The 16,759-nt window shown below is 55.5% G+C and overlaps 7 protein-coding genes across 7 annotated transcripts; 4 read left to right on the top strand and 3 right to left on the bottom strand.

Annotated features, from left to right (window-relative positions):
• Positions 1-224: 224 nt before the first annotated feature.
• Positions 225-755, bottom strand: SRB7 (mediator complex, subunit Med21; the record flags this gene model as incomplete). Its single annotated transcript, XM_083193614.1, has 3 exons — positions 225-484; positions 544-658; positions 714-755. The coding sequence occupies 3 exons, from the start codon at positions 753-755 to the stop codon at positions 225-227; spliced, it is 417 nt and encodes a 138-aa protein (XP_083050562.1).
• Positions 756-1,088: 333 nt separating this feature from the next.
• On the top strand, positions 1,089-2,368 carry SEC62 (Sec63 complex subunit SEC62; the record flags this gene model as incomplete). Its single annotated transcript, XM_083193613.1, has 3 exons — positions 1,089-1,512; positions 1,565-2,115; positions 2,168-2,368. 3 exons carry the CDS (start codon positions 1,089-1,091, stop codon positions 2,366-2,368), a joined length of 1,176 nt encoding a protein of 391 aa, XP_083050561.1.
• A 346-nt stretch (positions 2,369-2,714) lies between these two features.
• On the bottom strand, positions 2,715-3,680 carry ACO1O0_004171 (uncharacterized protein; the record flags this gene model as incomplete). Its single annotated transcript, XM_083193612.1, has 3 exons — positions 2,715-3,448; positions 3,507-3,612; positions 3,675-3,680. The coding sequence occupies 3 exons, from the start codon at positions 3,678-3,680 to the stop codon at positions 2,715-2,717; spliced, it is 846 nt and encodes a 281-aa protein (XP_083050560.1).
• Positions 3,681-6,773: 3,093 nt separating this feature from the next.
• ACO1O0_004170 (ankyrin repeat-containing domain protein) lies at positions 6,774-9,458 on the top strand (the record flags this gene model as incomplete). Its single annotated transcript, XM_083193611.1, has 1 exon — positions 6,774-9,458. One exon carries the CDS (start codon positions 6,774-6,776, stop codon positions 9,456-9,458), a length of 2,685 nt encoding a protein of 894 aa, XP_083050559.1.
• A 174-nt stretch (positions 9,459-9,632) lies between these two features.
• On the bottom strand, positions 9,633-10,303 carry ACO1O0_004169 (acyl-CoA N-acyltransferase; the record flags this gene model as incomplete). The annotated part of the gene is made up of 2 exons (XM_083193610.1): positions 9,633-9,782; positions 9,860-10,303. 2 exons carry the CDS (start codon positions 10,301-10,303, stop codon positions 9,633-9,635), a joined length of 594 nt encoding a protein of 197 aa, XP_083050558.1.
• Positions 10,304-11,373: 1,070 nt separating this feature from the next.
• ACO1O0_004168 (uncharacterized protein) lies at positions 11,374-14,422 on the top strand (the record flags this gene model as incomplete). The annotated part of the gene is made up of 8 exons (XM_083193609.1): positions 11,374-11,590; positions 11,644-11,828; positions 11,886-12,147; positions 12,287-12,406; positions 12,466-12,565; positions 12,625-12,858; positions 12,913-13,015; positions 13,070-14,422. 8 exons carry the CDS (start codon positions 11,374-11,376, stop codon positions 14,420-14,422), a joined length of 2,574 nt encoding a protein of 857 aa, XP_083050557.1.
• A 1,565-nt stretch (positions 14,423-15,987) lies between these two features.
• On the top strand, positions 15,988-16,422 carry ACO1O0_004167 (RlpA-like double-psi beta-barrel domain-containing protein; the record flags this gene model as incomplete). Its single annotated transcript, XM_083193608.1, has 2 exons — positions 15,988-16,077; positions 16,153-16,422. 2 exons carry the CDS (start codon positions 15,988-15,990, stop codon positions 16,420-16,422), a joined length of 360 nt encoding a protein of 119 aa, XP_083050556.1.
• Between the last annotated feature and the right edge of the window lie 337 nt (positions 16,423-16,759).

Here is a 16,759-nt window from a genome sequence, read left to right as displayed (position 1 = left end):
ACGTGCCGGCATTATTAGTCATATATATAAATTAGAATGCTGTAGATGAAGAGCTTGCGAATCAAGAAAGATCATAGACACCTCCAAGTCCTCTGTTGGGGGAACAGCAGTCTTTCTAAAGCGCCATTCCGAACGCCGCCAATTAACCAACTCCTCGCCATGCAATTTTAACCGCCCGATTCCCGTAAAAGATGGGTTTAAGTACTCGCGTGTGGTGAAGAGTTTCAAGGCCGCCGAATACTCCGGATAACGTTATCGAGTTCCGTCAGTATTTGGTCCCTTTCTTTGAGTGCCTCTTGACGTTGCGTCTCGGCTGTTTTCAGATTCTCTTCTAGCTCCTTGATTGACCGCTCTTGGTCTTGTTCGCTATTTTCCAGTCCGGGAAGCATTGAAATGAGGTATTCGATCTGCTGTTCTTTTGTGATGAGGTCGCGCGACAGCTCGCTCATACCGGCACGGAACTCGTCGGCGGGTAACGGATCGACTAGATATTTCAGTCAGGCAAGAGCGCAAGCAGCGACGCGCGGGTGCTCGATCACATACCTTCTCTTTGATCGGGCTCCTGCTTCACATCTCGAATCTTGTCGTTTGGGCCCAGGGTCTCGAGATCGTGTCGTTTGTGGACAAAGTGAAGAGCAGCAACAAACTGTTGGGCAAGCTATTGCGCACGTTAGCAACTACTCTAAGGGATAAACAAGGGAGGGGATATTTACCTGGTCCACAGCATCCTGCAGCTGCGTGAGTCGATCGCCCATTTTACTGACGGGTGAGGTGGGAAACTCGACTTCGCAGTGGAAGGCCTCGTAGAGTTGCGCGAAGTGCCCCTCCAACAAGCACTCCTTGAGCGCAAGCGCCGTACAGTCAAAATGAGACAGTGTGAACACTGTATTCAGACTGTACGACGTACTAAGTGAACACCCTGTTGTTAACCTCAGCTGCGAACGACATCCATAAATCTTCCCGCCAGCAGCATCCTGCACATTTACCTTTCCCTCACCTACAACTTTTTTGCGGTTCACATCCGACAAGAATTGGCTTGAGCGGCTATTGACAACACCGTTTCCGTATCATCAATCAAAGCCTAGAATATGGATACACCACCGCCTCAAGGTCCTCCCCAGGGCCAGGCTGGCGGTCCTCCACCGGGCCCTCAACCTGGGCAGATGCCTGGGCCTGGAGCGATCCCGATCCGACCTGGACAGCGGCCTACTCCCGAGCAAATCCAACAGGTGCAGCGAAAGATTGCCGAAGACGCGCAGAAGGCTGGGATGACCATCCCCCAGTTCATCGAGCACCTCAAGAAGCAGGCGCAAGAGAGGATGGCCGCGCAGCAAGGCGGCCAGCCCGGTGCTCCCCAGCAGGTTCGTCAGGGTCCTCCGGGACAGACGAGGCAGGCCATTACCCCCGGGCCCCCCAAACCTGAGGCCCTTGCCGTTGCCCAGTTCCTGCGCAGCCAGGACCTGAAGACTCGCACGTGCATCCTGAATGGCGAGCGCAAAGACATGTTCCGAGGTATGTGAAGCGACGATGTTGCAGAAGACGGCACCAACTGACCCTTCTCCAGTCAAGCGAGCCCTCCGAGCCCTCGAGTCCCCCGCCTACCAGAAGGCGCGTAAGAAGAATCCTCTGCTTCCTGAAATTAAGGACCGGGCGTCTCTGGAGAATACCTTCAAGCTGCTGCCCCTTAGCATGCTAGCGCTTAGGGTTAGCAAGATTGAACCTGGCCCAGGCGCAAACGGCAAGAAGCCGAAGCGCGTTAAGGGACAGTGGACCGTCAAGATTGAGCAACAGCAGGAGGCCAGCGAGGACCTCTACTATGCATGGCTCTGGGAGGGTAGCCAGTTTAAGCGTAAGCTATACGCTGCTCTAGCCCTTGTTGTCATCTTCGCCGTAGTTCTCTACCCCCTCTGGCCGCTCAAGCTCCGCCTGGGAGTTTATTATCTCAGCTGGGGCATGCTGGGACTGCTGGGATTATTCTTCCTGATGGCCATCTTCCGTGTTATCCTGTTCTGCATCACCTACTTTGCTGTCCCCCCTGGTCTCTGGCTCTACCCCAACCTTTGGGAGGACGTCTCATTCATGGACAGTTTCAGGCCCGTTTGGGCATGGCACGAGGTGAGCATCATCATGCAAACAGCCTTTTGAAATCAAACTAACTTACTTGCAGACTGAGAAGCCCAAGAAGAAGAAGAAGTCCAAGGCCGCTCCTGCAGGCACTAGCCCTAACCCCGCGTTGTCTGCCGTCACCGGCCAGCCTGCACCAAGCTCTGCCACGACTACGGGAACGGATACACAGGTCAGCGCCGGCTCTGCTCAGCAGCGAACCTACGTAGCTCCCAAGGTTGAGGAGCTTGCTGACGACGAGTAAATACTGGATTTGCATGTAGGCAGGTGAACGGAGCGGCGTTTGGGAAGGGATTAAGGTAGTAGCCGGGGCCACAGCGACGAGGAGCTGAAAATATCATAGAGTTCAGGATGTCTTTTTGTCAAATTATGCAGGCATGAAATTGAAGCAGGAGCGTGCCACAGCGAATTGTCAGATTGTACATTGTCATGACCAGTTTTTAGTTCTTACGTCACATACCTAGCTTGATCATCACGACTAGTTAAGGTACCATGTACAATTGCATTGGAAGTTACTTGGGTAGTGACGCTGCCGATAATACAGGCTTCTGGAAACTACGGGTCCTAACGCACAATTTCACCCAAGACCCTTACTGCTCGCTTCCCTCGGTGCGCTCGTAGTACCAGATAGCATTCTTGGTCTTGGCGCAGGTCGTCCGGAAGCTGTCAACGACGGGGATCTTGATGCCCTCACCGCGCTGCGACGCGCCGACGGCGTGGTAATAGTACCAGACCTCGTTGAAGACAGTGCCTCCATTGTCATTGGATCCACGGCCGGCTTCGGTCTCGTTGTACTTGGGCCCGCCGCACCCAACAAAGGGGAGCTCACCGAAGCCGCGGGTGAGGGCGTGCTGGATCTGGGACAGGGAGTAGGCGGTGGTATTGGAGGGGCGGATGTGGGCCTTGGAGAGCCAGCGGTAGGTGGGGAGCTGACGGTAGAAGGCGATGGTAGTCTCAAAGAAGTCCCAAAGGTCGTCGAAGATGTTCATGTTGGGGCCCTGCATGAATGTGAGTCTCGTGATTCCAGTAAAATTGAGGAAGAGAGGGGGCAGGCCTACGTAGCACTCGGTCTGGAACGTGGAGAAGCAGGTGGCATGCTTGGAGAACTCGTGCCCCCAGAGGATCCAGCTAGGCTGATCAAGACCAGTCCAGTGCTTCTTCATGTAGGCGAGCAGGTCACCCTTGCCGTTGGGCTCGAACCACGCATCAATGGGCTCGCCCGTGTAAGCGGGGACGGGAATACCATCGGGCTTGCCTGTGGTCGTGTTGGGGTACGGCTCGGGGTCGTACTGGCGGCTTAGATCACAGTACTGAGTGTACGAGCCTAATGGCGATGGGGTCAATCTAATTACTCCGTCATTGATACGAGAGGGATGGCGTACCGTTGCAGAAATCAGGCCATAGTCCATGGATGGTCCATTGAGACTGGGGCAAATACTGGCCCTCCGACTCCAGGCCAGTGTGGGTGTTCCAGAACTGCGTCGCAAGCTATTGTGAAGGATTAGCTGCTGTTGCATGTCGCAAAGCAGCATAATTGGTATCAGACTCACCAGCATGCCACCATAAGTCTCGGTGCAGCAGGTATCGACCTTGTCGGGGTTCGCGGCTCTGGAGCAGGACAGGATGGGGTCGGCTGCGCAGGAAGCCCAAGATCAGCTTCGACGTCTAAAGAATTGTGCTCGAATGGCCATACCAAGCCCGCAGGTGTGGTTCTGGGTGGTGATCCCGGGGTACAGCCCCGCCGCTGCCAATTGGGACAGGGCGGTGATGGAGACGAGCGCGCCTTTACGATACATGACGAGATGACAATGTCCGAAGCTTCCCGGAGGTCAATTGAAGCGCAGGAAGAAGCAGTCAAGGGCGACGATCTCCCCTGAGAGGGCATGCTTCCTCGTTTTTAATCACATCCGCCATCCCGGAAATCCGGCTTCACCAAGACGAGGGTTGGCTTCAGTTCCATAACCACATGCCTCATAGAGGAGAGCGCCGTTGTCCGTATCGCACCCACGTCCAGTTCGCGCAGCGTGGGAGGGTAATCTCTCCCCATTCGCTGGTACCTGCACCAACACTGGAACGTGGTTGGGCTGGCGCATCAGCATCGACCCAGTCGAGATTGGCTTCCTGCAAGGTTCTTTTTGTGACCCTTGGACTGTTTGGAGAGCCTAGGGATAAGATGATTCAATCTGGGCTGGCCAAGACAACGGTGTCCGCACTGCGCTCGCTGAGGTATACCTTATCGTCGAGACAGTCATTGACCAGGTGCCTCCTTATCTTGGGGATGGTAACGACGGGAGGGTCGTTCCTACCGGCCAGCCAACTGCATCCATAGGGCAGGCGGGAGTTTGAAAGTTTCAGAACATTGGGCCCAGAACAAAAGACGGTAGGATAATAACACAATTGAACTAGGGGACGTGAAGACGTTTTAATCAGTAAAAGGCTGCGATCCGAGGGATTCTCCCAAATCAAGGGGGGTGACCTCGACGTCTCCGTTACATTGTCATGTGAACCTTGCCGACCACGTGGTATAGATGACACAGCGCACGACAGAAATGGATGCAGCGATTATTGATCAAGATCATCATGGTGGTTCTCAGGGTCCGTTTCCCCGGATGAGTCGGGCCTCCAACGTCTCAAATCGTGGTATTACTCTACGAGGACGGAGGTACGTGCCTCACCTTACCTTCCCCAGCTGCCAACCACTCTCAAAGTTGTTATACGTACTACCTACCTAGGTATAGTACTAGCACCTTCCACCCCTGGCAACATTAGGTAACCACAAACACTTCTCCATTGCCTTCAAGCTTGTCTCCCACGTCCCAAAAAATGGGACAAAATCGCAAGCATTGTCCACACAACATTCTTGAGATCCCACAGCCAGGGGCTCAGCAGCCGCCGCAGGCCAACACCTTGGCACAACGTCCTCGTATTATCTACCCGTACCATGTACCATGCATGTACAATGGTACTCCACATTATCGCCTCTGTTGGACCGTTACCTAGTGCATGCGCATGCACGGACCTGGCACTATCGACTGCGTTCCTCCACAGCAGCTGAATTGGATTTTTGGATCCCATGATTCCCATTTCCCCCAGCCCAGCAATCGAATCATCGACATATTATTGTCAAGATCAGATCGATTTCAGAGTTCGAGCCAGGGGTTCGGAGATTTATACTCGCACAATGCACTTTCTACGGGTGCGCTCTTCAACGGTCGACCAGCTCACACGGTTCGTACTACTACTGTTGGCAGTAGTATGTATAAGTATATATGCTCGTACACACACACAGGTGGCAACAGCTTGAACTCCTTTTGCCATCCAACATTGGGGACTCCGTACGGAGTAGCAGCAGGCCTAATATTTGGCAGGGCGTTTCTATAACTCGGGGCAATAGGAGCTAAAGTTTTAGACAGCAGAACTTGCCACGAGTCTGTTAGAGCCTCGAACCACGAATCCAACAAAATCCTCACCTTAGAATCACTCGCACGCTCACACCGGGCCTCCACAGCCATCAGAGACTACGCGTACTACAGAATAGTACTCGTACGAGGACCAAGAACCTATACACGCGTAACGAGTAGATATCTACGCACACGCGAGATTTCCCCGATTTCCGGAGGACGGATTCGTTGCGGCGATCGAGAGACAATCCATTGAGCCCTCAGCCGCGGCCGCCCACGCCTCCAAGCTATTGGGCGGGTCCCTGACGAGTCAAGGCTATATCCGCAGGCGCAATAGTTTTCAGGCCAATGGGGTGCCACCGCCATTCAGCTCTCGAAGTTTACCGTCGACTTCCCGTTTAAGGGCCACCATCCTAGATCTTCGCAGGGATTGCCATGCCTCTCTACATACCATGTCCTTGATGGGGCCACCATCATGTGCAGAGTGGAACGATATACAAATACTAGTATGTACATCTCGTACTTAGTACACCTCCTCGTACTATCCGTACTACTACTACTACATACTAGTAATAGTACCTGCATAATAACACTTGTACTACGCATCTCGCCGATCAACCATCATGCCGGTCGACTTTGTTGGTCCTCGACTCTCAGCTGATGTTCTCAGACGAGGATACGTGTGTGATTTTCTCCGCCATTGGACGACCTAATCGAGGCGTCCAGGATGCCCCAGAAAAGGGACTCTGCCGCTTATGCTCCTCGGTCCAGCCAAGCCTCTGGCGCACCCGACACTAAGGAAGAAGCGCAAATTCCTTTCAGGTTGGCACGCCACTCCAGTCAAGCCATAAACATGCCCCTGCCGACCCCCTCAAAGAGCATTAGAAGCTACGGCCCTACCAGCTGATCGCGTGTTGTGGGCATATAAGCCAACCTTCTGCCGCGGCCGCCTCATCTCCTCTCCAGAGGAGACCGCTGCCATCCGCTCCCGACATGTCTGCCTCAATCCCGATTGCCACTCCGAATAGGGCAGATTCAGAGTACTCTTTTCTCGAAGCACTCTCACTCGGCCCTACGCACGACCAGTTCGATCTTGTTCCACAAGAGAGGCTTGGCCTCACCCCACAATCATCCGTGGTTTCGTCGGTACCATCCCACGCTCATCCTTCGAACCTAGCCGTATCCGAGCAACTCATCAGACGTTCCCCCGGGACCGGTCGACCTTACGCAGGGAGGAGAGCACCTCACATGGCGCCTGCCTCAAAGGCTCAGGCGCAGTGTCTCGAGATATGCGACAAGACCACCAAGCTCGGTGACCGAATCTCGGTACACATGCTCGAATGCTTAACATCTGGCAGACACGGCCATGTCGCCCCGGGGCTGGATGCCCTAGCACATGAGTTTCTTTCCACGTGCCAGGTCCTCGTGTCCCTTCAGGCCGGGTTGGAAGAATGTTCCCGCACCGGACAATACTTTCCTGCGGAGCTCCTGAACGAACTCGAGAAGAAATTTCGAGTGTGCTACACAGACTTCAATCTGTTGGACCAGATGCTCTGGAAGGTTCTAGATGCGGAACGCAAGAGCCACAGTGCAATGGGCAAAATGAAGCGAGGATTGAGCAAGCTGTTTGGCGAGGTCGACTTTGGCAAGATGACTCAGGCCTTGGGGCAGTCGAGTGAGGGTCTGAAAATGAGTGCCCTCATGTTCCAATGGAGCCTAGGTAGCGAGAAGATTGAGAGTGGGATGGGCATTGGCTTCACCGGGCTGGCAGCTGCCCTCCACAGACTAGATCAAAAGAAGGCGACAGTCGAAAGGACCCGATCAATGGAGAGGAGCAGATCACATCCTCAACTGGCCCCGAGCCGTCAGAATGCGCACCCGCCGCTTCCGCCCATCCCTTGGGGGGAGCAATCATCGACCACGAATCATACGCACGATGCAGTTTCGGATAACCTCATTCCCGCGAACGAGCCTCTTCAATGGAGTGTCAAAAGCCCGAGCTCGATAGCCTCCAACGAGCGCAACCACCATACCAACGGATTCGATCGTCTCAGCTTGCTTGATGAGACACTATCTCACCGCACAAGCAGCGAGGCTCTCAGCGAGGGTCTACTGGAGGAGATTTCAGGGCTTGGGCTCGGTACGACTGCCAAGGGTGCTATCCGCCTCAAGGCTGAACCCTTCACTCTACCTCGCTGGGAGCCCCGGAGCAGCAGCGGTGTCGAGAGTGCGGACCTTAAAGGTGCTCTCACTTTGGCCATCAGGAGCAAGAATCCCAGGTTGGTCGAGCAGCTTCTTGACCAAGGAGCACCCCCCAGCACAGATTTCGACGCCCTAGGCGAGGCCGTCCGTGTGCAAGACCCGGAAATTCTTCGTCTCCTTCTATGCTTCGGAGCGGACCCGAATGTGCGTGATCGCGATGGCATGACACCGCTCGCCACAACTGTTGAGAAGTCTTTCCTGCATGGGGCAGTGACACTCGTCAAATATGGCGCCGACCCAAATCTGAAAGCCGGCATGGACCAAGACACGCCCCTCTCCCGAGCTGTAGCTGCAAACAGAGTCAACCTCACCCATCTCCTGCTCATATATGGCGGTGATGTCGACCAAACCAACTCAAATGGCGACACGCTCCTCATCAGTGCGATCAATAAGAGGACCCCTGGAAAACTGATCGAACTACTACTGGAATACGGGGCGAACCCCAACGGCAAAGGCAGCGAGGGTAAGACGGCCTTGTTTGAGGCCATCACATGTTCTCGTGTGGATATTGTGACTTTCCTGCTAGAACACGGCGCCGACCCCAATCTCCCTGGACCGAAACACATGCTGTGGCCAGCCACGTACAAAACTCCCTGCCTGGAGGCCCTGCTATCACACGGAGCAGACTACAAAAAGTGTCCGGGAATCATGGAATTGGCCGCGAGCATCAACAATATCGACTCTATCCGCACACTTCTCAAGGCTGGCGTCGATCCGAACGCCAAGAAAGACGGCGTGTACACTCCCCTCTGTACCTCGATCCGCGACAACAGAGTCGATATCTTCCAGCTGCTACTAAACAACGGAGCGGATCCCAATGTACCCGCCAGCGAGTACCCTGCCTTCAAGTGCATCACTCACAACAGATTCTACCTTCTGCCCCAGCTGGTGGCGGCAGGTGCCGACCTGCATAGCCCCAAGGGCATCGTAGAGACGGCCGTCAGCTCGAACAATATGGAGGCCGTCGCGTGGCTCCTAGAACAAGGGATGGACCCCAACGAAAAATGCCCCAAGGGTCGCTCCCCACTAACGACAGCCATCCGCGACAAGCGTGTCGAGATGGTCGACCTCCTCATCCTGCGAGGAGCCGATGCGAACAAGCGTGGTGAGGACTGGCCCGTTTGCATGGCCGTGCACACTCCCGCCATCCTGCAACGAATTCTCTCGGTTCTCGCTGAGCCCCGGGCCTTCAAGGGCGTGGTTGAGCGCGCGGTAGCCGCCAACCAGCTCGAGTCGGTCAAAATGCTACTCGCGGCGGGCATCTCGGTGGAGGACAGGAACGGCGGCGTCTTCTCACCGCTGACGACGGCCCTCCGCGAGGACCGCCAGGATATTATCAGATTCCTGCTCGACCCCAACGGCGGAAACGCAGACGTCAACGCGCCGGGCGAACACCTCCCCATCGTCAAGGCTCTGCGACGATACCACGGCCACGACACGACCATGATCAAGCTGCTGCTCGAGAGGGGTGCGGATCCCAATCGAATGTACAGGGGCTGGAACGCCATGTTCCAGGCGATTGAGAACAGTGACATTGACGTGCTGAGGCTGCTCATGGAGAAGGCGGGCGGGGTGGACATGGAGGCGAGGGACGAGATGGGCCACACCGTCATGGAGATGGCCATCCAGAGAGGCTGGGAAGAAGCGGTCAATCTGATGCGAGAGAGGTAAAACAAAAAAGTGACCCGACGGCATAGGGCCATAGTAATTCTTATGGGAGGTGGTAGAGAAAATTCTCCTGGAGGAATTCTTTTTACCTTGGTATCATCATGTTAGTCTAATCACTACTAGTATGCAAATTAATACCCCGCTGTAAAGTTTCAAGTCTAAGGTACAGGCGCACCGTTACGTATTGTCCAGCTGCTTGTAGAAAAAGGTTTCATCCTTGAGCTCTCCTGCTGGGCTTAAGCCGTACCTGGGTATCCTGCCCAGCTCGGCATACCCCAGCTTCAGAAACAGCGACTCAGCCGGGCTGCCCGTTTCTGTGTCCAGGGTCTTGGGATATGGTCAGTCAGTCCAAATAAAGGAAAGAGAAAGTGAGTGTATGGGGGGTGGTGGAAGGGGAGTAGTACCAGCAAGGTCTTGCCGCGGTGGAGGGCCTCGCGCTCGAGGATGTCGATCAGCCTCGTGGCACCGCCCCTACGGCGCCACGACGCGTGGACGAGCAGCTTCTCGACGGCGGCGCGGAAGGCGCCCGTCTCGGAGAAGGGCATGGCGAGCATGACGACGCCGACGACCTCGGGGCCCTTGGGGCTCACGGCGACGTGGTGGTGGGCGGCCTCTTCGTCATCGCTGCCGTCGTCGCGGAGGAGCACGTAGATGAGGCGCGAGCCGTCGGCGACCTCGGCGATGCGGTCCTTCCACCAGGCGAGGAGCTTCTCGTGGGACAGCGGCGGGAGGAAGGTGGCGATGGTGCGGTCGTGGGTGATGCACGAGGCGTGGATGGCGGCGAGGTAGGGGATGAGGTGGGTGTGCTGGCCGGGGGTGAAGGGGATGACGGCGCCCGGGTTGGGCATGGCTCAGGTTGCCTTTGGAGTTTCTAGTTTTCCGATGGGGGAGATCCTACTGTGCAATGCTGGCGCTGGTGGTTGTGAGACCGGAGTGGAGGAGATAGAGATGAGGTTCACTGGGATGAGTTAGCATGATTTTGGATATGAAATTTGACGGGGTACCATGATTTACCGCCACGAGGGCGCGAGGCAAAAGCTGGGTGAGACTCCAGTGGCACCAATTCACACGCCTCCAAGATACAGGACTTAATGGACCTGATGGCCTAGAGAGTGTTGTACCCCATGAGGCTCTGGGGGGGTGAAAGGATGACGTTGTCCCACTACCAGCGATGGTGGATGGAATGTACATGAGGTAGGTAGCCAAGGTGAGTGCGACTAAGTGCGATTAAGTGCGACTAAGTGCGACTACCCTGCGCACCGACGGAACAAAACTCTTCTAACAGAGAGCCGTCTGAATAAGGCAAGTACGTAATACTTCGTAGTCTTGAAACATGACTTGACCCTGGTTTCACATTGAGGAATCTCGTCGTCAAAACATGGCAGAAAAGACTGAGGCTGGGATCTCATCAGGTTATTATTTATGCATGAGGAACACATCCGGGTAGCCGTCCACGGCGGGGTATTTTAATCGACAGTGAAACGGGACCCTGGATTTATGGTGGGGTGACGAGTGATTGGCGTTTGGTGTCTAGACAGCCTCACTGATCAATCGAATCAGCGCCGAATAAACTCGGCCAAAGACACTGGGCAACTCGAAAATACTCGCAGCTGAACAGCTGACGTGAGCTTCTGGACCACATCGAGGCATATATTGAACCATCGGATGACTATGATTCGAGTCGGGACACCCGATCATGGTGCTGTGGCGATGCTGGCTACCTCCCCCAAGGTAAATATGGCCCCGGTCTTGGCACACGGTGATACTGGCATGCTGGCATGCGGCAGTGGGTGCAACGGCAGGTGTCGCGGCCACTATAACAGTGATTGACCGACATTGCTCCTCCACTCCCGCTCTTCTCCCTTCCCACGCATCTTTTCTCTTCACCTCCATCTAAACGTAGCCTGCAGGAATCACCATGGAGTCCATATTCAAAAAGGTCGAGGCTGGCATCGACGCCGTCTTTGGCGACGAGAAGCACTCGCACTCGCAGCTGGGCCAGGATTGTGATCACCTCCATCCGGAAGCCTATACCGCCAACCGCTACCACTCCTTTGCTCCCCCGTCCACTGGCCACGTCAAGTGGTATGTCGACGGCTGCTCCTACTTCTGGGCTGTCTCCGAGGCCCTCGAGCGTGAGCTCCCTGACTCTCACCATCCATTCTCCCCCAAGACTGACAAGGCCCAGGCGCCCAAGAGGAGATCTTCATCTTGGACTGGTGGCTGAGCCCCGAGCTCTACCTGCGTCGTCCGCCCTCTCAGAATGAGCAGTACCGTGTTGATAACATGCTCAAGGCCGCCGCCGAGCGCGGTGTCAAGGTCCACATTGTCGTCTACAAGGAGGTCGAAGCCGCCCTCACCTGCGACTCACGCGTAAGCACATGGCGGACAAGCACCGGCGTCCCCGATCCGTCTAACTGGCTCCTTTAGCACACCAGACAGGCACTGGAGGCCTTGCACCCCAATATTGGTGTCTTCCGGCACCCCGATCACAGGCCCACGGGCTACGATCTTGCCTCCGAGCTGGGCGACACTTTCACCCACCTCACCAACTTTGACCTCGCCAAGGCCTCCGGCGAGGCAGTCAAGGCCCTTTACGGCACCACAGACGGAATGGTCCTCTTCTGGGCCCACCATGAGAAGCTCCTCGTAGTAGACCGTAAGCTGGGGTTCATGGGTGGGCTTGACATGTGTATGCCTCTATTCGAAATCCCCCCCTCTTCAGATCTTGTTGATTCCCTGACACCTGGGTAGGCTTTGGAAGATGGGACACCAACAGTGAGCTTGCCTCGTGACAATTACCGTGCCAACTCGTTTCTAAACTTGTCTAGGTCATCCCATTGCCGACGCCCATCCCGGGAACCTTGATGACATCATCTTCCCAGGCCAAGACTACAACAATGCTCGTGTCTACGACTTTCACGACGTTGACGACTGGACTCAGAACAAACGTGAGGAGCAAGCCGTCAATTTTTAATTTTTTTTTGAGGCGAGCTAACACGCGGCTCAGTCGACCGGACGAAAAGCTCCAGAATGGGCTGGTCAGATGTTGCTCTGAGCATGAACGGCCCCATCGTGGACAACCTGGTCGACCACTTTGTCGACCGATGGTACGTTCTTGCCGATGAAACGAGATTCATAGGTCGGTGGACACACTAACTCGTCACAGGAATTTCATCTGGGAAGACAAGTACAAGAACAAGGACCCTGAAAAGTATGAAAGCCTGCAGATCCGGGCTGTCGCTTCAGGTGGGCAGGAATCCGAAACAGCCGGCAACACCTTTGAGGACCTGTCATACCGCTTCAGTCGTGGGATGAGCAGCTTCATGTCATTTGGGAGTGGAGAGGAACGAGAAAGGGGCTACGGAGACTCCGAGCTTCCCAAGATCCAGTTGACAAGAAGGTATGGTTTTATGAAGTTCTTGTGTGCTTTGGTGGGACTGACTAAGTGGTATAGTGCCTGCAAGTGGTCATCCGGCCATGACACCGAGCACTCCATCGCAAACGCCTATGCTGATGCTATCACCAACGCAAAGCACTGCATCTACATTGAGAACCAGGTGCCTACCTGTCCCTCGGCCCCATGTTGATGGCTTTTCGCTAAACATACCCAGTTCTTCATCACTGCCACTAGCGACGAGCAGCATCCCGTATCCAACAAACTTGGAGCTGTCATTGTCGACCGCATCGTCCGCGCTCACCGGGGAGGCGAGCCGTTCAAGATCTGGGTCGTCATGCCCGCCGTACCGGCCTTTGCAGGAGATCTCCACTCGCATGGGGCTCTCGGAACCCGGGCCATCATGGAGTTCCAATACTTTTCCATCAGCCGTGGTGGCTACAGCATCCTGGAGAAGCTTCGGGAGAATGGGATCGAGAATCCAAGCGACTACATCGGATTCTACAACCTGAGGAACTATGACCGCATCAACACGTCTCAAACGATGGCCAGTGCTGAGAGACGCGCGGGCGTGTCATACGAGGAGGCCAGACGAGGACACGACGAATACGTTGGCGGCGGGTACTACCCTGAGGACCGCGGAGACGAGGACAGCTACGGCGAGTACAAGCAGTACCAGCGCGGCGCTGCCAATGTGGACGATCAAACGCAAGACACCATCAGCTCGTGCTACATGGACGGCCCTAGTGTCGCCGACCTCCGCTGGGACGGCGACCCGGAGGATGAGATCAACGCCTTTGTTAGCGAGGAGCTCTACGTCCACACCAAGCTCCTCATCGCCGACGACCGCCTTGTCATCTGCGGCTCCGCCAACCTCAACGACCGCTCGCAGCTCGGCACCCACGACTCGGAGATTGCCGTCGTCATCGAGGACCCCACGCCCGTCGACTCCCTCATGAACGGGGAGCCCTACACGGCCTCGCGCTTCGCCGCCTCGCTGCGCCGCCAGATCTTCCGCAAGCACCTCGGCCTGCTCCCGGACCAGCGCTGGGACCAGCCGGACCAGAACTGGAGCCCCGTCGACCGCGCCCCCAACGACTACGACTGGGGCTCGCGCGCCGACGTCCTCGTCCAGGACCCGCTCCACCCGGAGTTTGAACGCCTCTGGTCCGAGACGGCGCGCACCAACACCGAGGTCTTCAGCCGTGCCTTCCACCCGGTCCCCAACGACAACGTCCGCACGTGGGAGGACTACAAGGAGTTCTTCACCAAGTACTTTATCATCCCCGGCGCCGAGAAGAAGAAGAAGAAGGATTGCGATGATGACGACGATGATGATGATAAGGAGGAGGAGGAGGAGGATAAGAAGGGGAGCTGTGAGGATGGCAAGGTCGAGTACGGGCACATTGTGCGCGACGAGTTCCCTGGCGGCGTGGCCGAGGTCAAACAGTGGCTCAGCCGCATCCGCGGGACGCTGGTCGACATGCCTCTCGACTTCCTGGTGGACGTGGAGGACATCGCCAAGGAGGGCCTGACACTGAACAGCTTGACGGACGAAATCTACACCTAAGTAGGTAGCCGCCGCTGGAGTTGGGCCGCATGCGACGTGGCCGTGCTTCGGGCCCTCGGGGTCGCTCGGCATGTTGGGGATTTCCTGTTTGGGGAGGTATCTTAGCCAGTTAAGCCAAGACCGGTCTTCTGCGTCTTGCTGCCTTCTTCATCCTTGCTCGCGGGGTTGCCGAAGCTATTACCCCGAGTTCTCTCCTGTGTCCTGTACATTGGTTGTGGGGTTGAAAGGGTCGGAATATGGGGGTGGCGTGGTTCGCACGCTGAAGTGTAAGCTGGGGTATACTAGCAGCCCTGTCTGACCCCCTTGGCTATGGCAAGCATCACATGGGCGTCCTTCGTGGTCATGTCCCCGATGTAGGCCAAGACCATGTGCAAACGGAGGCAGCCAACGGAGTTCGGCACACGTTCTCTACAGCATGAGAGTCGACATGGTAGTTGGTCAGCAGGTGGTCAGCCGCCCATGACATCTCCTAGCCAGTACAATCCTTTTCCGACGCCGCCGAGCAGCTGCAATCCTTCTCACAAGGCTATGGGGAGAGTAGTACTACTATGTATGGGGAAAATAGCTCATAGGTTCTAGACCACCAGGCTGAGCCTCGTCGTTTTCCTTGAGGGATTCATTCACCTTCTGTTTTGGGATTGTAGACGCGTTCTGGCCATGTTATTCCCGACTCCCGAGGGCCCCTTTGTTCGAGGATGTAGATATAACTACCGTACTAATACAATACATATGTACATGTATATACTCGTAGACATTGTGACTGCGCCGGGTTCGAGCCATCAGCCAACAAAACTACCAGAACGTCTCCTTCTATAAGGATGAGGCAGAGGGAGACTATTAGAGTTGGAACTGCTGCTACTAGTATAGTATGCTACCAAGTGCCAAGCACGTTGCAGGAGTGGAGGAGCAGAGTGCAGACGCAGGGTCGCAACTCGCAAGGTACGATCTTTTAACTTCCCCAACCTGCATTAGTGACCGGCTCGGGTCGATCCCCGATTGCGTGAACGCTTCCAGATTGGGATTCACATGGTTGTGGCCGTCGTCTTTATTCGCTCAACCAACACGCCAAGGCACTCAACCCCCCTGGCATCCAGTCAAGTCACCTACCACATCACGAGATTCCACATTGGTATAATATTGGCCCTGTGTTTACAAATACCATGCGAGGGGCCGGTGAGCCTTTCCTATGCATCGCGACTTACCGGAGATGGTCGTGGGGGTGTTCTTGTCGGATACCAAGTCGCGCAGACATGAGGAGGACAGCCCAGAACTTCGAATGAGGGCGACTCCTCGCCAGAACTATTGGCACATCGCATGAGAATGCTGCAGCCAGTCAGATTCAATGCTACCTCGCAAATTGAGCCCTGAAGCTCCCCTGGGCAACTCGAGTTTATGCAGAGCTTCGTTCGTCTTGTGTGTTCGGCGGCAACTTCACTATGGGGTGAGGATCGAAGGATAAAAGGGGGACAAGAGCCTCGCCATGATGCTAAATCCAGCAGACCAGACTCACCAGCACCCTTCAGACAACACTTACATCGCCTTTGTAACCCTCCGACACTTCCAAAATGTCTTCTCTTGTCAAGATCCTCAGCACCGTGGCCGTTGCTGCCACCTCTGCCGTCGCCTACCGCGGTGACATGACCTGGTACAACCCCGTAAGTTCTTCCAGACACAACGAGAGGGGAGGAAACTTGTGCCACTGACATCTCCCCCCTTTCCCCCCTTTCAAGGGACTCGGTGCCTGCGGCTGGACTCACAATGACGGAAACCCCGTCGTGGCTCTCTCCCCTTCTGAGTACGGCAACGACCCCAACCCCAACAACGCCGCCGTCTGTGGCAGGTGGATCACCATCACGGCCAACGGAAAGACCACGGCTGCCCAGGTTGTCGACAAGTGCCCCTCGTGCGCCAGCGGTGCCATCGATGTGTCGCCTGCCGTCTTTGACGACATTGCCGACCTCGGTGTTGGCCGCATTGTGGTCGACTGGTGGTTCCAGTAAAGGGGCTCGAAAGAGTTGGGATTCAGTGCTGGATGACGGAGGCTGGTGCCTGGAAGTACCATCTTCGCCCAACCTTTCTCCACATGTGGTTAGGGTTAAGATTAGCTGGTGGTCAAGTGATGCAAGTGATATAGCTTATGTATCTGGCAAATACACTCATGTACATATCATCGCCGTACAAGATATGCTGCAAAGGAATTCGTGTAAGACAAAACAGGTGATTCGATGCTAATGCCACCTAGCCGGTAATAGGTAGGCAAGAAAGGGAACCCGATATAAGGAGTATTAGTACATTTTCGCCAACCCCAGCCGTTGGGCTTTCTATTAGAACAGTTAA

This window comes from Amphichorda felina (assembly GCF_050947745.1).
Source record: "Amphichorda felina strain 45539 chromosome Unknown scaffold_4, whole genome shotgun sequence".
NCBI classification, from domain to species: Eukaryota; Fungi; Ascomycota; class Sordariomycetes; order Hypocreales; family Bionectriaceae; genus Amphichorda; species Amphichorda felina.
The sequence above is the reverse complement of the archived record's forward strand: the minus strand, read 5'-3'. Positions and strand labels throughout refer to the sequence as shown.